General features: G+C 47.6%; 1 protein-coding gene across 1 annotated transcript in view; it reads right to left on the bottom strand.

The window, feature by feature from the left end:
• Window positions 1-1,405: 1,405 nt before the first annotated feature.
• The window catches only part of LOC149349749 (ionotropic receptor 93a-like), a 39,545-nt gene continuing 20,183 nt past the window's right edge, over window positions 1,406-20,767 (bottom strand). Inside the window, exons 2-14 of the mRNA XM_089578790.1 lie at window positions 17,536-17,697; window positions 14,766-15,026; window positions 14,122-14,339; window positions 13,892-14,044; window positions 13,637-13,768; window positions 12,844-13,044; window positions 10,755-10,864; window positions 10,102-10,189; window positions 9,576-9,731; window positions 8,910-9,072; window positions 8,067-8,287; window positions 6,224-6,486; window positions 1,406-5,167 (exon numbers count right to left, since the gene is read on the bottom strand). Coding sequence (XP_089434916.1) covers window positions 4,699-5,167; window positions 6,224-6,486; window positions 8,067-8,287; window positions 8,910-9,072; window positions 9,576-9,731; window positions 10,102-10,189; window positions 10,755-10,864; window positions 12,844-13,044; window positions 13,637-13,768; window positions 13,892-14,044; window positions 14,122-14,339; window positions 14,766-15,026; window positions 17,536-17,697 — 2,597 coding nt within the window. The 3' untranslated portion in view covers window positions 1,406-4,698. The remainder of the gene's footprint in view (window positions 5,168-6,223; window positions 6,487-8,066; window positions 8,288-8,909; window positions 9,073-9,575; window positions 9,732-10,101; window positions 10,190-10,754; window positions 10,865-12,843; window positions 13,045-13,636; window positions 13,769-13,891; window positions 14,045-14,121; window positions 14,340-14,765; window positions 15,027-17,535; window positions 17,698-20,767) is intronic.

Below are 20,767 nucleotides of genomic sequence, written 5' to 3'. Positions count from 1 at the left end.
TAGTGATTACTACATATACTTGAATCTTACAATCGCCTTTTTTTCTGTTTTCCAAGTAATTTTCCCTTCGCTTATAACATCCTAACTCGTTTTCAACTTTAATAGAGAAATAACCAAAAATTCGTCTTTTTGTCAAACAGCTTGTTCCCTTTCATACTGGAGGGAGAGACCTGCACACGTAATCGTAACAGGGAAAAAATTTTGGTAGTGAGCATTATCGATCTTTAATGGCAAAATTTCGCCGGTGACCTTGGGCCGTTTAAAGCCTGGCCCGCATGGAGCGCTTTTTGCGAAAACGCGGTCGTGCAACCAAACTTGCACAATCACGTTCGCAAAAAGCGGGCTCGATAAACGTCTCTTTTTTTATCGTCTAAACGTCGAAGTTTGGTTTTAATGTTTTGCTCTTTTTGTTTCATTCTGCTGCCTTGATGTACGTTTTAAATGTCGCAATTACGCTCTTTATTTTTGGTTTGTGCCGCAATCATTTGCAGCCTCTGAGAAGCTTCTCCTGCGGTAGAGGAGCAAGTGCGTTTTCCGCCAGTGGAGTAATAAAAATTCGCTACTGAAGGTTGGCAGATATGTGAAAAAAAATTTTGATTTTTTGCTTGAGAAATTTTTATAAATGCCTCGACGCCCCAAGCTAGCGCTGAGCACCCTATTTTCATCTTGGAATTCAAAAATTTCTACTTCGACTTGATGTTCTTGAAATGAATAAATCTGCCAACATTACCAGAAATTCGGGGCAACGCCCAGCCAGTGCTGCTACGCCTAGTGGCCTACAGCGCTTCAGTGGCAGCCACTCGGTCATTCTCTTTCTTTCTTAGCCCCGCCGCGGTGGCTCAGTGGCTACGGCACTCGGCTGCTGGCCCGAAAGACGCGGGTTCGATCCCGGCCGCGGCGGCTGAATTTCGATGAAGGCGAAATTCTAGAGGCCCGTGTGCTGTACGATGTCAGTGCACGTCAAAGAACCCCAGGTGGTCGAAATTTCCGGAGCCCTTCACTACGGCGTCCCTCATAGCCTCAGTTGCTTTGGGACGTTAAACCCCAATAAACCAAACCAAACCAAATCTTTCTTTCTTACGTCACGGATGACGTCAACGCGCCATTTTTTAACGTTCAAAGCCATGCCCCACGTGCTTGCAACCAAGGGAACTAGAGGCGCTTGCCCCCAATTCCTGGTAATCCTACGGGTCAATTTCTACTTGAACCCTGTTGCGCTTCTTTCAAGTGTGAATGTCGTTGAGCCAGACATATTAAAGAAAAAAAAAAGCTTGAACAAGCTCGCAAGGTTATTTGCCAGCAATGCAGACTCTGAGACACATTTTCAGATTTTATTTTGGTTTTATTGTCAACAACGCCAAAAACGCTTGCGCCACGCAACACATGTTGGATGTCGTATGTCACTGTTTATGTCGCAAAATCTAGGTAAAAAACCGATTCAAGATGGTGCCGAAGGCTGGAAATGGATTGGAGTAAGGGAAAACAGTCAAATGTAGCTGATTAAGGGGTAATAAAATAAAGCAACGTTTTAACAGTTATGCACGTGTGAAGCGTAACTCGCCCATTGGCAGTCTCTCTTTAAGAAAGCTGCTGAAATGCGATTTAAAACTACTTAATTAAGTCCAAAATTTTGAGCAATAGTGAAGCTTTGTTCTTTTTGAAAACGCAAAAGCAAGTTGTGTCTGTTCCTTTTTCGAAAGTCAGTGCATTAACAGTATGTAGCGCGAGCGCAATGCATTTCTACAGTAGGTAACTTTTCTCAGGAATGCAAGAGTTGACAGACGTGTCAACTCAACAAAAACGTGCTGATTGTCAAAGTGAGGCTCCCGAAATATCACACGTTCGCACGCGGCTTAACATGATTGTCTTTTTTTTTTTTTGTGGTAGTGGCCAGCGTACTCTCGACTAAGCTAGAATCAATTATTTACGTGCTTCAAACGTCAGGAAAACAGTGTGTTCTAACGCCTCCCGTGCTTCTCAATCGTTCTCTTTTTTTTTTGCGCTTCAGTGGTCAATTCTCACAAAACCGTGACCGGGAGACCAGCTGTGGTGCCAAATGTTCGCACTGCATTTTTGTGCTCACTGGAAGCAAGCAATCAAAGAAACAAACGCGAAGTGCAGTAACTCCACACATTACACTCAAAACTTCAACAAGCCAGCGAATTGCTCAGACAGCCTTTACAAAGCCGTATGTGTCTGGCATTCACCTTTATCACAGCTCTATCCTTTCGACTGAGAACAGCTTTTCTTCTCTCAAGTTATAGATGTAGCTGTAGATTTCTAAAAATATATATTTTTATCTTTTTTGCAGTACTGCCTAAATAGCACACCAGTTGAATCACCCATGCCAGACGTTGGGAGCTCTTTAGCTACCGGTTTTTTGGTGCATTTCAGAAATCTAATTTTGCTAGCCGGCGACATCACTACAAAATACGTCACGGCTGGTTCGAACTGTCGAGCTCTTCACAAACCGACGAAAGCGTAATGAGAAACTGGATGCTTGAAAGCTTGTGCATGCATGACTGTATGTGAACCGCGTGACTTCGTCATCTTGGCTTGCGAATTCGTCATTAGCGGAGGTGACGGGGCCTTGTCCGGATGCTTGCCAACACTGAAGCTGCTAATCAACGTGTAGCTATCAGCTAGCGAGGTCCCTACGCCGCGCATTCTTCAACCCGTACAAACAGCGCTTCATAGTCTAGCACAGCAGTCGGTTTGCTTATCAAGCTGCCTACACCGTGTCTCCGATGGACAAACACGCAAACAACGCAATTGTGCCTAATGATACAAAAAAGTGGTTACAAATTTTTGTCATTCCTTCATTCTTGAGACACACAAGAGTGGTTATAAGATTACTAGAGTTCAGTTGTTCAATTTGGTATTTGAACTGCTAGATTACCCCATCGAATAAGTTTCCGACCTTGAGAATTTGATGGTATCGAAACTGCAAATAGTACAGAAAAGAAAGGCGCTTCATGCGGCGGCTGATTTTCTCAGAGGCAATTTGACGTTACCACAGTTCAGACGAAGCGCTTTTATTTATTTGCCAAAACACCCATCGTCTAGCAGAGTGCATCCCGCATCCAGTTCGCATTGAGTGGATACCACGTGACCTCCTGAGCTGCCAAAACTGTGCAGATTCAGCGACACGCCAGGCCACACTAACCACGTCATTGCTTCGGCTCCTAAATCTGGATGATGCCACCCTCCTGCTAACGAGAAAGGAGCACCTTCGGCGCCGCACACGTGCTCTAACCTATCCGCGTGAGATAGCCCTCCCCCTCGGTCTTACCCGTGCAGAGGAGGTTGCGCTTCGGAGGATCCGGGTCGGGATAGCCCTCACTCGTGGCGTAACTCGAAAGTGGCTTCAATTTCGAAACTTTTATCCCCGCCCCGGGTGTCCAATCTGCAATTGCCGGAATACTGAGGCCGATATCCACCACCTGCTGAGGGTTTGCGCGGCGCTGAAGACGACAAGAACTCGGCACCTGGCTACAGCGGATCTCAATCCTTCGTCATATACCGCTTGGACGCAGGGACCGCATCATCACTCACTCCTCCACTTTATTTGAGCGGCCAACCTTTCTTTTAAATCATTTACCCATAATTTTTTTTAACCATCAATACATGTCCTTTACGCCCTGAGACAATAAATATCGCTTTAAAAAAGTGTTTTGATTCTTCAGCGCTTCATTTAATTTGCTTCGTTTTACGGCAGATTAGCGAAGAGCACGATGTGAAGACATATCCCCCATGCCCCCCGCCCCATCTTCGCAGCATGAAAGCGAGAACAACCGTCACCAAAGGTAGTGACTACTTCTGAATGCTGTTCCTCTTCGTCTTTCGTCATTGCAGGATGATAACAAAGGAGTAGAACTGGAAGCATACCGCTGAATTGTATTACGCCTGCCCATGAGACGGATTATAACTGCCAACATAACATGGTACCTTCCATGCCTAGCTCGTTTGAGCAAGATTCATTCAAGCGGCAGGGTGGCTGCATAAGTGTGCGACGCATTCCGAAGAGGAAAACGGGGGCTCCGAATCATTCAGGGCGGTGCGTGCGCCCTCGGTAAATGGGCAGTCCGCTTTTTATGATGGCGCGCTTTCTCTTCGCATGGGGGAGCTGGTAGGACGTGAAACAACTGCAAGAGGCTCACAAATGAGTCTTCAGGACCTAATGTTTGTTTGCGCCGATGTGTCTCGGCTGCTTCGACTTGCCTCATCGTTATCACGGCATAAAAACACATAACTAGTGCCTAGCAGTTTCGACGCAGACTTTGCCCGGTGTGTTTTCACCGCAAGCTAGCGAAACATACGATGCTGACGCGCCGTGTATTGTCGAGTGTTTTCTAAAAATAAGGGCATAAATTAGTTGTTGCAAGGAGGTGAGCGCCAACCGTTTGCGCGTGCGTTCTTAACCCTTACTGGAAACGCAACAGAGTGAATTTTCTGAAATATGTACATGCAGAAAAAAGGCATAACATAACGGGGACTTCAACGAAGGAAGCGGCTGTGATTGTCTATGCGTGCGCTAAGGGTGAGTGTCTCGAACGAAACGCGCTATTAGGTCTTCATTACATCGAAACGGACCAGCCTAGCGACAAGTCATGATAAACTGCATTTCACTCGTAATTTATCGACCATGCTGTCGCCCAAAACAGACAAACAGTGCCAGCAAGAAGCGGCGGAGCGGACTTAGTAGCGCCTGGCTGGGTAGTTGTAAGGGATGAGGTCGCTGCGGTTGTTGGGCTGCCCGTTGTAGCGGAACGGGCTGTTGGGCGGGCTGAAGGCGAATCCCGAGCTGTCGCGTATGCCGCGGCCCCCGTAGTCGGTGGCGAACCGGTCTCCCAGTCCGTCCTTGCCGCCGCCGCCACCGTACTCGGTGCGCGTGAAGAAGGGGCTCTTGGTGTGGATCACGGTGGGCGGCTTGTGGCCCGGCGGCGCCGTCAGCTCGCGCTTGCGGCGCACGAACTCGACGAAGAGCGCCGTGAAGGAGGAGGCGAAGCCGACTCCCAGCACCCAGAACGAGCCGGTCATGTGGTACAGCGTGATCTTTCGGATGTCGCCCGCCTGCGGCTTCGACTCGACCGTGCACTCGTTGTCCCGTGGCCAGTGCTTGCGCTTCCAGTGCATCACCAGGCCGGACTCGACCAGACGCCGGAGCCTGCGTGGCGCGGAGTGAAAGATGGCCCGGATCACTGTAGGGTTGCACTGGAGGGAGACACTTAGGCTCCGCCTTAAGGATATGACGCGATAGCTTAGTCGGATAATACCCACATATGCAGATTGTCATTCTCTACATTCATAGATCCCTGGGAATCCGTTACCCCTCCCGGCGCGGTGGTGCAGTGGTCAAGTGATGCGCCACTACCCTGCGATGACAGGTGCTGCCACCGGCGGGGCTTGTAAGACTCAGGTTGGTCTTCCGCAGCAACCTCTCGCGGCCAATCATTAATTTAACTGCCACCTGCCACGGTGCGCAGTTTGATCACAATCCGCTAGGCAGGTTGCGTGACGTCATAAGGTCACGTAACCAAGGTGGCCCAACTGCCACCTAGGTTGCTTCTCTGGGGATTCTTCGTGCATTTGTCGGTTCACAGCCAACGACACCGAAGCGGGCTTTTTTGCGGCACGAGACCCTTAATGCTATCGCGTTAAAAATTAAGGCGCGAGTTCTAGCTAAACAATCGTTGAGGTTTTTAATGAAGTTCCCTGTGCAAGTTGCACTGAGCACATCTGGAAGGTTTTCTTGAAAACCTGGCTACGTTTTGGTGTCAGTTATGCCACCATCGCGAAGGAACATTACTATACGAAAAGAGCCTACTAGATGTGTATACAATACTATATTACAGTGGAGAAGTATGCAAAAGTGGCATTAATGACGAACATGCAGTAAGCGTAACAGGAGCTCGAAGACAACGCAAGCTTGAACAGAGGTCGGGTGGGAAGCCTCAATTCACCGACAAACGTTTCAGCAAGAGGACTTGTTTTCGTCTCTGCAAGTCCTCCAGTCGAAACTTTGTTCAGCGCATTGAAGGTTTCCTCCCGCCTCTAGTTACAGTTTCTGCTGACAAGAATTCCTTCTTTTCTGCTCTCTATCTACCATAAGCTGGAAGATGAGTACAGCTTCACGGTCATGGGAGTACAGCTCACGCAACAGAAACAAGAACCATGCAGATAGATGGTACGGGACGAGCAACACGAAGCGCAGCGTGCTCACTCGTTGTTAAGACGGTCGAGGAACGGGAAGCCGACGCGCACGGCGAGAGATTTGACGTCCCGGATGACCTCGCCGCGGGCCACGGCGAAGTCGCACTTTCCAGTGCGGTTCAACTCGCGGCCCAGATAGTGGAACATGGTGACTTCGCTGCCAATGAGGGCCATGTATCCCATGCGCACTTGGTCCAGCACCCACATCTCGTGGTTTGGCTCGAACGTCATCATCCGGTCGGAGAGGACCTTCAGCGGCCCCCGCTCCTGGGTCTGCGAAAAGCAGGCAGCACCGGTCGAACCTCAGCGGGGAATTCTGCAGTGCTCTTCTGCTGGACAAACTACAGATGAGCATTAATCGAGCCATATATATAATTAGCAGATATACCGCTGACTGGATGCGGCATTAAACTATGCCACATCTCATTCTTTCAATGTAGCTTTCCGGGTCGTCAGGTGGACCAGATGAAGCTTAATAGCAGTGAGGCCACCTAATGCTACAAGCGGGGAAAACTTTATAAAAATAGGAAAAAAGCTTGTTCACTGGAGCGTTTGTGCTTACAGCAGGGAAGGTACCTAACAAAGGGGGCGGGGGAAGTTCTGTAGATAATACACGCTATCGATTCAGAAACATTTCATTAGAATGTGCGTAGACTAAACGAACGCTCGCACGAATCCTAACCGTCGTTCAACCTTGTTCTGCTTAGTGCATTCTTCAACGACAGTATTTATTTCCCTGAAAGCAAGCTTGCAGTTCGACAGGCTCGTCTCTGGCTGTGAGTTCTCAAACTGTTTTCTCCGCCTTCAACGCTCAAAAGATGCAGCACCAGCCGTCCCATACATGCGTTCTTGTGCCACTGACATTATACAGCACGCAACGGTCTCAAGTGGTAGTAAAACTCCTCCATGATAATATCGCTTGAAGAGACTATAAGCCCCACCCACCATTTCTTGAGTGCAGTCGAACATTGAAGGCCCTTGCAACTGCGTCCCCGTTCGTTCGGCGTGTAAAACTGGTTTTGCAATCCCAGAAACTCGCGACACATGAACAAATTCGTCTTTTGAGCCGCAACGGTTAAACTCGTGACACGAGAAGTGGTAACTATACGGCTTGGGCGGGGGTGATGTGAGAGATTACTAAGCCGACTTTTTGTGGCCGCACACAGCCTAGTTTTTTCAGGCTTTTCAGTGTTTTCAGGCTTTTGAGCTTTCTAATTCGTTGTCTAAACACTACTCTACGAATATCGCTCTAAGCAACAAAGTGTCTCATTTTGTAACTCTCTCAATTCTGTACAATTTCCAAGGCTCAGACAGTCAGCTTTCTCTTCGCAGAATGATGGTCATACTCTGATCAGAATAGTGATTGCTGAGCCTTCTCAAGTACGTGACATTTACAGCACGGAACTGCGTAAACCGTACGGAGGACAGAGGGAAGGAGATACACAAACAGCGTAGTGTATGTGCGTCTGTCGCTTTGTCCTGCATCCCTTTTGCACCGTGCATGCATATTATGAGCAGCTGCCAACTCGCCCAACTGTATGTTCGTTTTAATATTCACCATGTCTTCTGCTGTTTTTTTTTTTTTTCAAACCAGTCTCCGTTTTTGGTGTAACCTACGCATTTGAACCGCTCACTTCATATTTGGTATAAAGTCTATTCAGGGACATTTTGCAGAACAATAACACCCCTCGGGTTATTGTTCTGCGCCTGCGCACAGGCGCCCCACCATTCGCCTGTCCCCCAAACCGACAGGGTCCCCCTATTCTAAAACTTCCTTTTAAGTGTTGGCTGTATCGCCAGCCGAAGGCTATATAGAGGCATCGTACACGTGTGAGCTTTCAGGGCGGCGTCACCTTGAGCAGGTCGAAGACGGCCTGCCCCTTAAAGGCGCCCCAGCGCATGTACCCACGGTGGGCCACCAGGTTATCCACATTGTCCACGGGATTCCGGATCTTGGGGAAGGTCAGGTCGGCCACCAGGTTGCCGCTGTACGTGGTCAGCGTGACGATGACAAAGAGCCACCAGAAGCCCACCAGGATGCGGCCCGATATGGCGTCCGGCAGGTGGATGCCGCCTGCACGTGGCAAGCAGCGACCGCCGCAGGTCTACGCACCGGACAGGCTGCGAATGCAACCGTCTCCCACCGAATACGCTCCCTGTCTATCTTTGAACAGAGCAAGCCTTCGCTGGTGACAGAAAGGAGTTAAGGTGAGTACTCCTGATGGTCTTAACGTGCACCAGACACTCAGCAATGGGGAGGAATTTCAATTAAGTGGGATTGATTGACCCAGAACATCAACTTCTTCGTTAAACACTAAGCTAAGAAGGTATATGACAAGGGCGCAGAAAGAAGAAAAGCAAGCTGTGCGTCTCACGGCAATGAGCCAACCAACCTGTTATAAGATTTGGCGCTGAGTTGTGCACTAAACACAATTCAAAGCACGATATCAGTGGTACTTAGGCATTGGTTCAAGGTTTAAGCACTGACCGATAAGGAAAGTCTCCTGCGCACCTCACACTTGCCAAAAGACTGGACAACACACATCAAATCACCTCCCCCCCCCCCCCCTCTCAAAAACGCGCCCCTGCGAGCTTAAATGAAAAACGCACGCTGTTAACTGCGTTGTCCCACGCAACAGCGAGCGATGACAGCAAGCTTAGTCGCTCGCAATTCAATGAGCGCGTCCGCTGCGTACCTTGTTGGATGATGGCTCCGAAACAGTACCACTCGCAGTTTTGCAGTAGGAAAAGTCCTTTGTTGTTGCGGAGGCCATAGTAGTCGTAATAAGGGCTGGCGCAGTGGATCCCCCACAGGACGGGCCCAATCAGCAGGAGCGAAAACAGCACGGCCACCCACGTCTGCAAAATGACGCCACGCTCTAGGAGTAAACGCAACAGTACGGCGTATCTTAAACACTCCATCTCGCGTCATGCGGCAGCACGAACCCCGAATTCCTTGTGCCAATAACTCCTGCGCGTTTTTCAAACGTTCAGCCGCGGGGAATAATGTGAAAGGATGCTTTCCTTCTGAAACCCGACAGCACTGCTAAATCCAGAAACTAGCAACGAGTACTTGTGGACAGTATTTTTCTGGCGAAAAAAAAAAGAGACAATCTGGCACTCGTCGTATGTGATGAATCGACCCTTCTGGAAGGGAACATATCCACTCCAGTGTCAATGCGCTGTGCATGAACAACTGTTGACACACTTTTCGGACACACTTCATGCACAACTAAAGGAGAATGAGGTCCTACATATATATAACAGTCTTCTTAGTGTCCTTTACAGTGTCCTTTCGATCATTCATTTTCTTTTTTCTTTCGCACAAAAGGAGCACGTCAGTACGCAAGCGGGGTACTTACGTCCCAGGTGAACGGATCAAGAAATAGGTACTTGTAGTTTGCCCTCGGTTTTGGTACGAGGAACTTGTACGGTGCTTCGTCATACGCGGACGTGAAGTTCACCACTTCTGATCGTTCTTTCGTCACCGAAAACCCGTAAGCTCCGATATCAGCTTGCTGAAAAGGAAGAAAGTAAATAATGATAATCTTGTTCTTTGTTTTACAAAGCCCGCCCGCAGCAACCTTTCACCCCCAATCCCCTTCCCGTTCTCTCGTCCTCTTCGCCTCAAATTGCTAAATCCATTTTCAATACAAAATCCCTTTTTTTTTTTTTTAACTTGGAAAAATGACCGCGAAGAGACTCACTTGTATCATGGTGTGAATGCTGACCCCCTACGAGAATTCCACTGATGACTCGGTTAACCTTTTTTTTTTCTCATATCTTCGTTCGCTATGCGCCTTTTAAAGAGCAGGAGTGTGATACCCCGACAGCGAAGGACGGAAATTTTTGTGTGAGCAAGTAACTCGGGACTTCATGAGGCCGTACCTGTCTGTGAAGCATCCCAATCAAACCATTCCATGCGCCATTTTCGAACGACCCGGGAACTGCTTCTCTTGGCACCCGCCACTCGTACCTGAAATGAGGTAGCACAGAAAGTATGCCACTTGAATGCAAACAGAAAGAAAGTACGACTAAACCACTCCATCTGTAATTCCAAGCCCTGACTCTTTCTCTAAATGCCGCCCTATTTTGGAAGCTTATTTGCGAAATTACTTGTTTCCTCTAGTGATCTCGAATATACGTAGGCTGCCATATATACGTAGGCTGCTACTAGAAGTAGCAATCCTGATGTTTGTGACTATTTATAATTGCTGCGATAGCAGCCGTTAGAAATAAATCTGCTCCCAAGTTGCTCACTTTGCGTTTTTGTGCATTATCGCTATCTTTAGTGGCGTCGTAGTAATTCATACTAAAATAATTCAATCTACGAGTATATAAAGCAAAACTTGAGAACAAGACGCGAAGAGACAGATAACGTAAATTACAAAATGAAGCGGCACTGTGACGTCAGCACTATTTCACTAGCTCACAATTTTTTTTATCGTTATACAAGGCCCAGACAATCGTGCGCAAAGAGCTAGCAAAAATAGCTAAATACATTGCAGAAGAATAGAGAATTTTTATCTATCATCACTCACGTAAAGTTGAGTCCTCTGGCGAGTGCTTCCACCATTTCGGCCATCGTACCGGTGACGTTTCTTACAGTCTTTCCATCTGGAGACATTTCAACTACAGACATTGGTGGGTCCTGTCAAGAAAAATAGCAAGAAGCAGAAGAGAAAACTACTTTAACCGCCAACAAGGAAGGCCACTGAGTTATTCACAAGCGGCTGTTGCTAACCAACTTCTAACATTGAGCACGCAAGCAGAGGAGGAGGAGAGTGAAATCGGTGGTCAGTTTGGGTGCCGCGAAAAGCACTAGGCACGAAATGATTGAGAGAACCGCCATTGCTTGGTCAAGACGGAATGCTGAACTCTGTGTTGTGTGAATGTTCTCATTGTAGTTACCACTTCTTCACCGCTGCCTATTCGCGGGCGTACGCTAGTGTTTGTCCACCGTTATTTTCCTATTTCGACTGTATTATAAAAAGAAATAAATCAGCTAGCCGCGGCCAACACGTTATTTTTTTCCGCGTCCTTAGGGGAATATTGAAAATCCCCCGTCTGCATCGTTGAGTCAATGAGACCGAATTTTTCCATCTGCCGGCGTCGGCCCGTCGACAAAATGATTCCCGGGCTATATACCTGGTGATGCTAAGCACTGTGTTTTCCTCGGTGTCCTTTTCGTCGTGGCCGGTGTAATGGTTCGCGGGTTCATTAGATCACTGCGGTGGAGAAGGTTGCTGCAAAAAGATTTTTTCTGTATGTCCGTGGCGTGTTGTCGGATGCATGACGTCGGATGTATGACGTCGGATGTGAATTTGTCGTGTTCGAGCGGTTTCCGTTAGACTGTGGATTACACCGCTAGATCCGCTCGAAATGGCAACTTCGCAAAAGCGGCTGTGAGGAAGCTGCGCCCGACGGGAGACGCCGCAAGGTCTACTCTGTGTGCAGCTGTGTCGTGTCCCAGCCTGAAGGAGACGACGGCAAACATTTGTGCATCGTTGGCGCACAGCGAGATAACGATGAGGAAAAGTGCAGCGAAACCTACTAAACCCTCTGGTCTTTGCATTAAGGTGGGTTGTGCAAGCGTTCCACAAGTCATCGTTAACATGCCCAAGCGTTCAACTTTCGTGCTTACGTTTGCCGTCTTGACAGCACTGCCTTTTGATGTAGTGGCGCCAGCTCTTCGCAGAAGCTGGCGCACATTTGCGCGGCGACTTTACGCAGACTTCTGGGAAGTATTCTATTAAACAAGTTAGTTTGATCGTGCACGGCTGCAGCCCCTTCGCAACCTGGCATGCTGCGTGCAGGATGTTCTGGCGCAGCCAGAGGGTCGACGCTTTATTTCATATGGAGGGGTGCTGAAGTTTTCTCCGGCACTTTGTTTCATCTTCTGTAATAAGGCAGTATAACTCATTATCATCCACCTAAGCGCAGGCAACGGCTACAACGGAAAGCTACAGAGCTTTCACAGCAGCTTCGCTGAAGAAAAATGCGTCCTGGTCCGGAGTCTGGTCTAATCCGGGGTCCGGGGTCCTGGTCTACTCAACCTGGGGGATTCCCCTAAACATTGGACTAACACTGCCTCACTTTTTTCTTTTTTCAACCTCTTTTTTTTTCTTATCAGTCCCTTCAGAGCAGCCCGTTTTGCCGGCTGGGATGTTTTGGGCAGTGTTATTTGCTGTGGCATCAACCATACCGGTAACACTACCCGGTTGGTCCTCGAAAGTGTCACGCTTCGTACACAGCGTCAGTTCAGAAGGAGGAAGAAAAACTAAGGAATGCGCATTCTGAGGCGATTTGTGCGTTAAAAGTGCCTGAAAGTATTGAATTTGAGCTTATGCAGCACTGACAGCACTGATAATAACTTGAGAATTTAGCGGCTGAAGAAGGAAAGGAGTGAAAGTGGCCGACTGTCACAGGCTTAGTTCCTCTGTGAACTTAATTATATCCCTCGAGAGCACGTACTGGAGAGTCACTGATGGTAAGGGATTACAGCCCGGCGTTATCCGCGCCGACCTACCAGAGTGCCGTACAGACTGCTTCGGCGGCACAGCACTAACTGGGTGCACTGAGGCGGTAGGCACAAAGCACGCAGACGCGTGGCGAGAGGATGTGACATACATTGATGACGGCGATGATGAGCTTGATGCCGCCCAGGTCGCCGATGATTCCGGGGAAGAAGTCCTTGCGCTCCATGCGAATGCCGGTCACCAGCGTCCAGTGGCCGACGTCCAGCAGCACTTGCTCGCCGCGCAGCTTGGCCACCGTTTTTAGCGTGAAGCGCGAGCACTGGCCGCATTGGCTGCTTTCCAGCAGCAACGACTGCGCGCCACGCGTTAGGATGCAGTCAGGAGAGGCCTTGAAACGAGAAACTCAGCGCGGGCAGTCAGTCAGCTAACTGTCGCCTAAAAAGAGCTCATTTTTCGGTTCAACTAAAGAAGCGGCAGCAAGAAAATGAATATCGAAAATTAATATAGAACTGTAGAGCAATAATTGTTAAATAACGGGAAAGCGAAAAGGAGCGAACGTGCTTTGTATTTCACTTTTACTGTGATTTAGGTGGATCGCACTTGATGCACTGTTGTGCATGGACTACTATTAATTTTATGTGCAAGGTGCAGTACCTGACGTGAGCAAAAATTTAAAAAAATACACTGGTTTGTTATTACTCTTAGAGAGCACCCTGTTCACCCAGAATTTTTATTTCTTACTGAGATATCCATTCCTAAATTTAGAGAGACGAAAAAGTATTAAGCAGTTTTGTGCTGGTATGCACTATGATGGAAATAGCATTATTTCTACCTGAAATACAAAGTGCGGCCAGTTGAGTGTGGCTTTCACCCTCGGGCAGATCTTTGGCTTTCGCCGTGCTTAGGTACTTTGGACAAAGCGATGAGTGATGGTGTTCACCCACCTTTGACGTGTTCGCGAAAATGAACTTTGTGAACATGAACTCCGAGGTCCTGTAGGTACCCTTGGCAAGCTTGTCTCCGATGGTTTTGGCCACAGTTTCTACTGCTATTGGCAGCTGACAGTGATTCTCGACCTGCAGTAATATTAATTCGGAAACATCACTCCTGAGGCGGCATTCATGCAGGTCTGTGATCTATGAAACGAAGCAAGAAAAAAATCCGTAGAAATTGTGTTTTACAATGAACGGCAAGCTTACAGGGCAGTCCGTTTCTTCGACTTCAGCATAGGCAATGAGGACGTTGGCACCATCCGGGAATGTCTTCGTAAAAGTTTCGAATTCCTCACTAATTCTTTCCGTGATAATGCAGACGAAATCGCGGTGGAATGTCATCATATTAGCTTCCCTTATCTGCAAAAAAGTTTTTGTGAAGCTTTCCGCCACCTGATGCCAAAAAAAAATGTAAAAATAAACGGCCATCTTCTCACCCTTGTGAGTGTCTCTCGTACAAGCGTCAAGTTTCCAACGATGATGTAGTGGCGAACGTGAATCTCCTCGCTAAATTTGCCAATGATGCTGTTTATCGACGCGGTTCCGTGTTCACAAGGGTTTCCCAGGCAAACGCGGAATGTTGTCACCGCTGCGGGCTTTACTTTTGGCGACAATCCTCGGGCAGCCTTTACCATGTCTTCCACGTACACGGGATCTGTAAAATTAGACAAAGAAGAAATTATTTATGCTGTTCTGCGTGTTTACCAGCACTATGACTTCAGTAGAAGTCTGCTATTCCACTTCCGCCTTTCTTACTTCCTATCTCCAGCGGCGTTTTTTTGTGGTTGTCCTCTTGACTTTTATTCTCTCGCTGTAAACAGTCTTTGTAAAACAATGCGTTTTGGAAGTGTACGAAAATTGTGTGCTAGAAGAGCCAAGGAACATCGTATATGAGTAGTACAGAAGGCAAAAGAGCTTGACTCTGCGGCCGCACCTGAGGAATTTCGCCACCTACGACGACAGTGCGAGAGATCGCATCCTCTACTGCCTACTCCCGAGCACGGCATTTGAATTAACGGGGCAACTGATGCGTATTTGTCCTCTCCTTCCTCATTGTGCTGAATACACTGTTCCCACTTACTGTAGTCCGGGTCGTGTAGCATGATGATGCTCTTCCATTTGCTGAGGTCATGTGAGCTCCGCAGATCGGACAGCAGCGGTACGACGTCCAGCGGTCCGGAGGTGACGGGAAAGCCGAGCGCGAAGTTGTCTTCGAGGCGCGGACAGAAGCGGTCCATGATGGAAACCAAGAACGTCTTGGGCATGCGTTCCTTGACAATTTCGAAAGCATGCTGCGTCGCTGTGCAGTTCACCACAGTGAACGCCGCGTCCAGAAGGCTGCCTGCGAGAACCAGACACTTCCGTGGGCACATCCGGACGCCCTGTGGGCTGTGTGGGATCGCCTGCCGTCTAATCCACCCTTTTCTTTTCTTCCTCGAAAATGAATACTTTCGCCTCGAATGCGCTATGTGATGCAAGGCGCAATTCATCAAGCAGCAGAGAGAGGGAAAACAAGAGAATACGTTTCCTAGACGCTACGTGCACGGTAGAATTTAAGAGGAGCTCCTGTTCGCCTGTAGAAGACCTGGTCATCATGGCTCAGGCAGTTATCGTTTTAAAGTTTCTATAATATACTAACTCTCCCAATCCCACTTGAAAAATAAAATGTATGACTCGTGAAGGCGCCACAGTGCCGGCACTAGCATAATTTTTTTTTATGTTTCACATGAGGTTGAAAAATCTATTTCTGCAACTGGGAAAACGTGGTAGATTTTTAAGATTCAGACCTTTTACTTCAAAAGGGTATAGATGCTTAAATTCACCAGCTCGACTATGCGTCCACTTAAAAGGCTGCGTACTTAATACAGAAGGGTGCTGACCTTTGTAGGAAATTATGCGACCACGGCCAGCAAGTACTCCGCGGAAGAGCGCAGTACGTGGGTTAAAATAACTGGGTGTGTACAGATAGGGAAGGCCTGCTAGGTGCCATGGCCGTATATGCTCGAAATTAAATTTCATATGTCATGCGCAAATGTGTCAGCGCAAAGTAATAAGCCTTAGTTTTGAAAGAAACGTTGTAGTTTTCTAGAAAAGAATCGTTTATCAGAAATGGTGCAAAACGTAATTTTTGCGACTTCGCAGAATTGAAAATTTGGAGCCGTGCAAGACAAAACACATATAGTTTTTGTCCGTTCTAAATGTTTCTTCAGCAACTGTATGCAGACTTTTCTCTTGGAATCACCGGAAAAAATCTTACTCGTAGCGAAAAAATCCCAAACATTGCTCCAAAAGCTATCCTTTCTAAAAAAAGGCACTTTTCAGCCCAATCATGGGCAAGATAGAGGGTCAAACCGATGCGAATACTTTTTCTAGACGGGTAAGTTTTTTTTTAGGTGGGTCTTGAGAGCTACAGGATTCAAAAATTGCAAAAAAAAATGGCCGACTCTGCAAACTTTGATTCGCATTAAAAATAAAAACTATCATTGTCGATTTTCTTTAAAATTTCCATGAAACACGTGGCTTGTAATTCTAGGCATATTAATGTATTGTATTATTTTGTTTTAAGGACTCAATTCAAAAGCATAATGAAAGCGATAGTTCGTTCTCTTGTGGCTAGTAGATACTGTCCGTTAAAAAAGCAACGGCAGGGAGTTGAACTTCGAATTTGAACTTCGCACTGGCTCAGTGTGCTGGAATTTTATATCGGACAATGACAGAATGTGAGAAAATAATTTAGAAGCTTGTTTCCGCTTATTAGTATCAAGTTCGCTACTTCGCGTAGCTTCTAGAGGCCTGGCTAGCACAAGTCAGATTTTTGCCGCACTAGGAACCTCAAGATCTTGGGACGATTTTTTATAAAACGCTTAGATCCTGCTTTCGCAGTCTTTTGATCATATATAGCCGCTTTGATGAAACTTCGATTAAAATGTACGTAAGCTTTCAGTGTTTTGTGGTTGTGGTGTTCCAGAATGCGACAGAAATGCCCCTTAATTTTGGAAATACGCAGATTCTCAGAGTATAACAGGAAGCGCTGCCGAGCAGACAGAATTTTCATAACAAATAAAATTTAAGTTAGCGGCGAGCAGGAGGAGCGAATGACATCTAGGCAGTCGGATGAGATGGTCAGAATGGTGCGATGTCTTCATCATTACTAAGAGAACTTTGAAGGAGGTCAATAGGTACTCCCGACAACTACACAAGATTTGGATGAGCCAGATCTATACATAAAACGGCAAAAAAAACATAGACAAGAATATTAATTTGCAATTTCATTTCGCCGAGTATTGAATAGTTGGGTTTCTAGATGCACTAAAGCCCGCCATTGGCAGAAAAGAAGCATATCGATTTCACATGAAACCGCAGCGGTGGCCTAGTGGTCTGAGCAACCGCCCCGCATGCAGGAGATGCGGGGTTCGATCTCCAGTCTCGCCGGGTACCCATCAGTGATACAAGGGGCACAAGCTTTCTACTGGCCTGGGGCTCGGCTTACCTGGGGTGAAATGCTCGGAAAACGGTTCTTTGACCCCACCTTGTGTGGATCTTGTTTCACGCGAATTCGTAAGTGCGATAAGTTCCAGTGTAGGGAGAACTGCGCATTTGCTGAAGTTTGCGTTGCCTCTGCGCTTGCAACCGCTCTTTGGCAAGGCAGGACGTCAAGTGTTGCTCGCCCGTGTGGTGCGATACTAGTACGTGTTTGAGGAGGCTTTACGAGGTGAAGGGCACGACAGGCTAGAGGATGCTTGTAAAACATGCCTTCGGGTGAGACATCAAGGAAGGCTGGGAAACGTATTCAAGTGAGGAGAAGGCACTCTGCTGCGCAGCCTAGAGGGAGGCGGCAGCGGTATACTCACGGCCCATGATGGCCGGCAGCTGCTCGGCGTCCTCGGCATGGTCGGCCAGCACGCGGAACCTGTGGTCCTGTCCCAGCAGCTCGCTGTAGTTGGCCTGCAGCTCGAGGAATCGATCCTTGGCGCCTTCGCCCAGCAGCTGGATGCTGGGCGTGCTCACCATGGCTGCGAACAGAGAAGCAACGGCAAGGTGTTCCTCGCGCGGATACCAATTGTGACCCGCAGGGCAGCGCCGCAGATCAGGGCCATGCCACTATGCCGCGAGTGAAGCGCAATAGTATCACCCAATGTAGAAGAAATATGGCTAAGAAGTACTTGAAACTGGGCTTGTTGGTGCATATTCGTTGGTGCATATTGCGCTCTCATGACTTTCACGAATAGTATCACCCGTCGGGCTCCGGACCAAGATATCCTGCCTCGATCCATACTTGGGCCGCTGCACCTTGCTTTCATTATACACTGTACAACAAAGCCCAGCAGGTCTGCATATGGTCAACACACGCAGCGTTGCATGTGTGTGACCCCGGGACAGCAGTGCAGTCGGGTGGTACATTCGCCGTGGGTGCGGAAGTAGTGAAGCCCTGCTGCTGATTAAGCAAAAAAAAAATGCCCGTACATGAGCAAATACGTAGTAAAAGTTGTATTTGGAAAATCAGAACTAACGTTCGTGACAACAAATACGATAGCAATTCAGGGCTTAATGCCCTTCGTGAGAGCGTGCTTCCTGCCGTCGACAAATTACTATTTGGGCGCAGTACAAGCAAGTATGAATTTGATGCTTGCGTGTAGCATCACCCTGGCCTCACAGCATGCGATGACGCGCAGTACACGCATCGAGACGAGCTGTGAGTGCGTCTTGCAAGTTTTCGAAAACGTAGTCCCAGCTCATCTCGACGAATCGTCGCCAATGGCCACAGACGCCTGTTGTTTCCATCTGCCTGTGTGATAGCGCAGGATCGTCGTGCTTGCTTTAGAAAGCGGCAGCGGTGCACGAAGACTTTTTCCGGGGTCAAAGCCAGCGCTGCCCGCCTTCCACCCCCGGTCAAGGGAAATGCTATCTAACCTAAACCGTTCCAAGTTTGCTTCTGAGCTGCACATTGGAGCACTTACGGGAAGCACTCAAGACGAAAGGTCCCGAAAGGGGAGTGAGTGCTCCACTACGCGGCCCAGAAGCAGAGGATCGAAGGGGAAGAAGGCTGAATGGGAGTTCCCGATCCCTGGCTATGCGATCCGGTGGGGGGCGCTGCGGTACAGCCATCACCGTCATTTCTTCGGAAGCAGCAGAACAGTCCAGGAGCTGCGCTGTTTCGATAAGTGGCTGGCATAAGCCGCCGACAAATGAAGCTAGTCTTATTTTGGTTACATACGCTGCCTGCCACGCCTATTTAACACGTATAGCTTCTACCAAGGAATAAAAGCACAACGATATTTTCGGAAACACCGTAACTCGCAGAAACGTGATGCACTGGTCGGCTTCCAACAAGATCAATCGCCTTTTGCGCTAGAGTAGCTGCCGAAAGAAGGCTAACCCCACCTGTAGCTAACAACTGCCTCAACCTGTTAGGTGCTATACCATTCCCAACTTCTTCTGGCTTCTTCTCAGCAATGGAGCGAACTAGCATACAAAAAGGAGTGATGAGGTAGGTGTTGCATTCTTGAGTATATCGTGTGTTTCCGGGAAGACTAAGCAATTCTCAAAAATAGGTTTTTTGAGGTAAAAATATGGCCTTTTCACCATAGTTGTACCGGTGTTGGCGGACACCAGAAAACCGGTGAATCAATTTAATTAGTACGCTGGTTGACTCATTTTTGATAATTAACTTTTTAACTATTAGAGTTAGGCGCCTAGTTGCAATTAGAGATTTGCAGCCAGTCGTTAGTAATAGCCATATCAGTTTTTAGAATCTAGAAAACGTGATTACCCTTGGCGCTCTGGCTCGCAAAAATTTTTGCTTTTTTGACTAGTTACGTTTGCTGGAAAGGTTGTTTTGCCTGCATGCTTTTCGATAGCGCATGTATTTTGGCATGATGGAACCAAATTCTGTCGCGCCACAGCACCGAGAATAATCGGGTTTTCGAAATTCTAAAAACTGAAATGGCTGATACTAACGACCAGCTACAAATCTCTAAGTGCAACGAGCCGCCTAACTCTAATAGTTAAAAAGTTCATTATTAAAAATTATTTAACCAGCTTACTACTTAAGATGATTCACCAGTTTTCTGGCGCCCACCAAAACTAAAAACACTATGCCTCAAAAGACACAAAAAGCCTATTTCTGAGAATTACCTAAAATCTTCCCTGAAACACCCTCTATACTAGCGTAACATAAATAATGAGAGAGAATAGGGCTCTGTCACTGTGTATGTGCACAAGCCCGCGAAGCCAAAATTCTGTTTTGTTGGTGTCACATAATTTAAAAAGGAAAAGCGCCCAGGTATACTTATGCTCGCCAAAATACGTATAGGCTTTCTATAAAGACAGCGCATTAAGGTTTTTCTAACACTGCAAAAATTTTGGTGGCAGTTCTATACTCCGCAAGATCCTGACCACAGGCCACATTTGATCGAAAGCCTGATAGCAAAATAAACGCATCGGCCACAAGTAACCGCATTTCTGTGGCGTTGTGCACAGTGCGCGCGCGTTCCCGAGCCTCCTCTTTGTGATGTCTTGTAACATAGCGAATAGTTGTCCTACCCTAAGTTCTGAGAGCGGCAGTAGTGCGGGTATCATGGCTCAAAACCGCTATAAACTACGAGAATCATTATGTTTCTACACTCTTCGAAGACATCTTATCAATTAACTAATTTATGAATAGGAATTCCAGGAAAAATTTGTGAGGGAAACGGTATGGAGCATAGGGAAGTGGTTTCCGGTCATGCGAGATCTTGGCCGTGATGTAGAGCTTGCATTCGTTTCCAAGGAGCATCAACGTGTTCTTTTCCATTCCAACTCACAGCAAATTAAGTAAACGCCCCATAGTATAGACTGTTTAAAATTGCTGCTGCGTTCCAGAGCCTTGCGACACAAGCTCAGCGTATTCTTCGCCTCCCACTAAAACATGAACAGGCCAGGTGACAGTCAACCCCGTAAATATGTGTTGTCAGCAGCCGGTGTAGTACAAAATCTCACGTCTTTCAAGGTTTGACAAAATGCTACACTGTGATGGATGGGATTGCTGTATGCACGGAGACGCGTGGAAGTGGAGCCACAGCTGTCTGCTTACAAAGCATAAAA

Source organism: Amblyomma mixtum, chromosome 3 (assembly GCF_055824585.1).
Source record: "Amblyomma mixtum isolate Tamu chromosome 3, ASM5582458v1, whole genome shotgun sequence".
NCBI classification, from domain to species: Eukaryota; Metazoa; Arthropoda; class Arachnida; order Ixodida; family Ixodidae; genus Amblyomma; species Amblyomma mixtum.
Note: the sequence above shows the minus strand (reverse complement) of the source record. Positions and strands in the feature narration are given on the sequence as shown.